This window comes from Mauremys mutica, chromosome 5, assembly GCF_020497125.1.
Source record: "Mauremys mutica isolate MM-2020 ecotype Southern chromosome 5, ASM2049712v1, whole genome shotgun sequence".
NCBI classification, from domain to species: domain Eukaryota; kingdom Metazoa; phylum Chordata; order Testudines; family Geoemydidae; genus Mauremys; species Mauremys mutica.
This window is the reverse complement of record NC_059076.1, coordinates 4,997,426-5,001,371: the sequence shown is the minus strand read 5'-3', so window position 1 is coordinate 5,001,371 and position 3,946 is coordinate 4,997,426. Positions and strand designations below refer to the sequence as shown.

General features: G+C 49.4%; 1 protein-coding gene across 1 annotated transcript; it reads right to left on the bottom strand.

Annotated features, from left to right (window-relative positions):
• Positions 1 to 455: 455 nt before the first annotated feature.
• Positions 456 to 3,412, bottom strand: SPINK2 (serine peptidase inhibitor Kazal type 2). The gene is made up of 4 exons (XM_045017281.1): positions 3,297 to 3,412; positions 3,137 to 3,180; positions 1,449 to 1,558; positions 456 to 685 (listed from the first exon to the last, which is right to left on the bottom strand). The coding sequence occupies exons 1-4, from the start codon at positions 3,358 to 3,360 to the stop codon at positions 640 to 642; spliced, it is 264 nt and encodes an 87-aa protein (XP_044873216.1). The 5' UTR covers positions 3,361 to 3,412; the 3' UTR covers positions 456 to 639.
• Positions 3,413 to 3,946: the final 534 nt, after the last annotated feature.

The following is a 3,946-nucleotide window of genomic DNA, read 5'->3' as shown; positions in this document are numbered from 1 at the left end:
TCATTTATTCACTCTAATTTAAGGTTTCGCATGCCAGTAATACATTTTCATGTTTTTAGAAGGTCTCTTTCTATAAGTCTATAATATATAACCAAACTATTGTTGTATGTAAATAAAGTTTCTAAAATGTTTAAGAAGCTTCATTTAAAATTAAAATTAAAATGCAGAGCCTCCCCGGACCGGTGGCCAGGACCCGGGCAGTGTGAGTGCCACTGAAAATCAGCCTGCGTGCCACCTTCGGCACACATGCCATAGGTTGCCTACCCCTGGTATAGTATAACCTACCAGATCCCCACATACCAAGCTGCCTCAACCCCTCCATGAAGTAACCATGCCATCTCCCACAAATTCTATATAGATAATAAAATCAAATTAGATTCAGAAATCTTCAAGTGTAGTATATCTTCCAAAGAAAAAAATATAGACTGAGCATATAAATGAATCTTACAGGTACATTCATAAACATGACTACTATTTTAATAAAATAATGGTATTAGGTGTATTCAAAAGTGGTATAAGAGCAAAATAGGCATTTTATTTAATTAGACTAAACTACCTAGAAGGCAAATTTAAGACACTGTTTCCTCTTCAGATTGGCTTTCATCTGTTCCATATTCTTCAAAGAATACTACCACCATATTAGCAGTATCCCTTCCAGCTAATTTTGACATTCCTCCTATTTTCCCTGTAACCAGAACAAAAAAAGAAAAAAACATTAGACGATGGATTTTAATGGAGTGGCAAACAAACAAACAAGAAACACATTTTCCACAGTGGAGTTGTATTCAGCTTCTTTCTATATCTTAGAAGTAGAATCACATTCAGTGATGTTTTCAGCAAATCTTACTGCAAAACTACAATATAAAGTTTTATACATCATGCTTAAGTGACTTACTAGAGAAAGCCTTACTTTTGAATCCATCATCCATGCAAGCCTTGATAACAGTTTATAAACCTGAGGAGTATTAACTTGTGATAGAGAAAGCTTAAAATGAATGCCAAAATGTCAATTATCCAAGAATACTATCTTGTAGGACAGGCTCACAGTCCCCGCAAAAGGAGCCAAATTTAAACCTTGCAAAACTGCCTGGCCTTATCCAGAAAACCACTGGAGAATGGTGGTGGCGGGGGGGGGGGGGGGGGGTAGTACAGCTTCTGAACTGTGCATTCCCATTTTAGTAGGTTCCCCGCACCCTTTTACACTTGTATCCCGCTTCAGGGCTTTTAACAGCGATCTTAACTCTGCATTCCCTGGTTTGCAAAAGAGTTTTGTTTTGGAGTACATTAAATTTGCTTAATTTACAAATCAAGTTTTTCTGACCACACTGAAAATGAGAAGAGTTATGGTCAGTTAAACAGCCTGGGAAATGAAAGAGTCACTACTTTATGTGCAATGTTTGTCATACTTCAGACAAAAAAAAGACAGGATGGTTCAGTTACACAATTACCTGTTTGAACGGCAAAGTTCACACTCATTTGGATACGTGTGCCCATCAGTCCCACAAACCGGCTTTAAGTTCTTTGGACAGCCAGGCAAACCATACAAGTAGCATTTCGGCTAGGGAGGAAACAAATTTATGAAACAGTCTAGGATAAGCAATTCCAAATAGCATTTTGGAAACCTCCCAGATTAAGCAATTTAACAAATCCTGCCATCTTCCAATGGCATGCCAATGTACTTATATACAAAATAATCAACATTTCATAAAAATCTGTGGAGGGGTTGTGAGATCTTGCATCTCTTTCCTAGTTATGTGGAAATTTATCACTTCGGGTTTCACATACTTATTGCTGCCTACCATCACTTAGCTAAATACTTAAATTGCTCAATAGTCAAGGGAGCCTTAGTCATCATTGCTAAAAAAGGAGTTTTTTTTTTTAACCTTAGGATAATGAACATACAGTGGAGACAAGGGGCTTTAGTTTTTGCATGAAATAAACTCAGAGGTCAACCCAAGGTGGGTGTGTAAAGCTGGCCTCCACATATTTACCACTTGGTAAAAGTGAAGTGTCTTGTCTTCACTGTGTTTACCTCAGGATCACTCAGGCACTTTAGTTACCCTGAAATTAAAAAAAAGCCATCACAGCATTTTTAGCAGTGAAGACATGGTCATTCATTAACAAATCAACAGCATACTGTAAGATGGATTCCATTCAAAATCATGTTAGTGTAACATTTTAGGGCCAAAATAGGAGTTTTTATAGTGAGACTATCTGGAGCTAGCTATCTTGCTATAAAATCCTACACTTAAATTGTTGGTCAACACTGCTAGGTTGGTCAGGGATGTGAGAAAGCCACATGCTAAAAATCCTATGCTGAGCTAACCCTGGGCTTGCTTTCATCAACCTAGCTACCATCGCTCAAATAGATGGTGTTCCTACACTGATGGAGAAACCCCTTCTGTAGGTGTAGGCTGTGTCTGCATTTCAGCTTATGCGGGCATAGCTACAATGCAATAAGTAGTGTAGACTATCCCTAGTATGACAGGCATATCCCTAGTTGAGGCATCAACTATCCTGCTGTAAAATCTTTACCTTGATGTAGCTAGTCGAGGTCAAGCTCAGGTGGGAAGAGGCAGGCAGTGGAGCACTGACTACACCAAGGAAAACAGCTACCTGTCTGGTCCCCACTAAAACACAACAGCCAACTGGGCTTTGCTTTCCTAGAGCCAGATAACCATCACCAGCCCAGGCAGCCACAGCAGAGAGCAGCATCTACTGAAATGCCCCATGGCAGACCCTGGAAAGCAACAATAGCCCCAGAAAACGGGGTCACCTTGGTACGTGCACCCCTGTGTGTCGGGCTGCGGTGGGCCGGGGGAAGCCCCCAAGCTCCGGGCAGTCACACCTGGGGCTGGGGCGGGGGGGCTGCTCTCACAGCCCTGCGGGCTCAATGCTGGTTCCCCAGCCCACCCCCCAGGGGCTCCCCGGGACAGGAAAGGCAGCCGGGGGGGGGAGCAGCAGGGGCTCACCCCGTGCTGGGAGACGGGCACGGGCCCCACCGGGGGCAGGCTGGGGGGGGCGCTGGCAGGGGAGTGCCCGGGGCAGGGTGCTGGGGGGCCCGGCGAGGGGGGGCAGCGGGAGGGGGAGGCGCTGGGCGGTGTCGCGGGCTGCCCGCACCCCCGGCCCCACTCACCGAGATGACGGCGGCGGCCCGCGCGGGCGGCGGCAGGAGGATCCCTGAGGGGAGAGAGAGGCACAGCGTTACCATGGCAACACGCCCAGGCCCAGCCCCAGCCCCAGCCCCAGCCCCAGCCCCAGCCCCGTCCCCATCCCCGTCCGCGCCAGGCCGGTACCTGCCAGCGCCCCGCACAGCAGCAGCAGCGCAGTCGCGCGCACGACGCAGCCCAACGCTCCCATCGCGGCACCCAGCAGGCGGCGCCGCGGGCAGCCCGCTTATAGGGCACGTGCCCCCGGCGCGTCACACCCCGCCCCGCCCCCCCTACACCACTGACCCGCCCCCGGAGCCTCCCCACCCCCCGGGGGCGGGGCGTGAGGAGAGAAGATGGGCGAGCGGGGGGGGGCTGGGATACCTGGGGGGCGATGGTACATTGGGAATGGGGGGGGGGGTGATACCAGGCAGCTCCGTGTCCCTGGGGAACCAGGGCGCAGTATCTAGCCTGCCTGACTCAGGAAAGAAACCCCCCCCAGCCTCTGCTTGAACCAAAACCCATCAGAGAACAGACTGGCAGAGAGCAGTGAAGGGCATTAGGAGACACACCTAGACCCCTCCTGACAAGGGTGACAAGATTAAGAAATCTCCCTTAGCCTCAGGGCCGGCTCCAGACCCCAGCGCGCCAAGCAGGCGCGTGGGGCGGCGTTGTCCCGGCAGGGCAGCATTTGGCTCCGGCGGACCTTCCGCAGTCATGCCCTGCGGAGGGTCCCCTCTTCCCGCGGCTCCGCTTGAGCTCCCGCAGGCATGACTGCGGCGGGTGCGCTGGTCCCG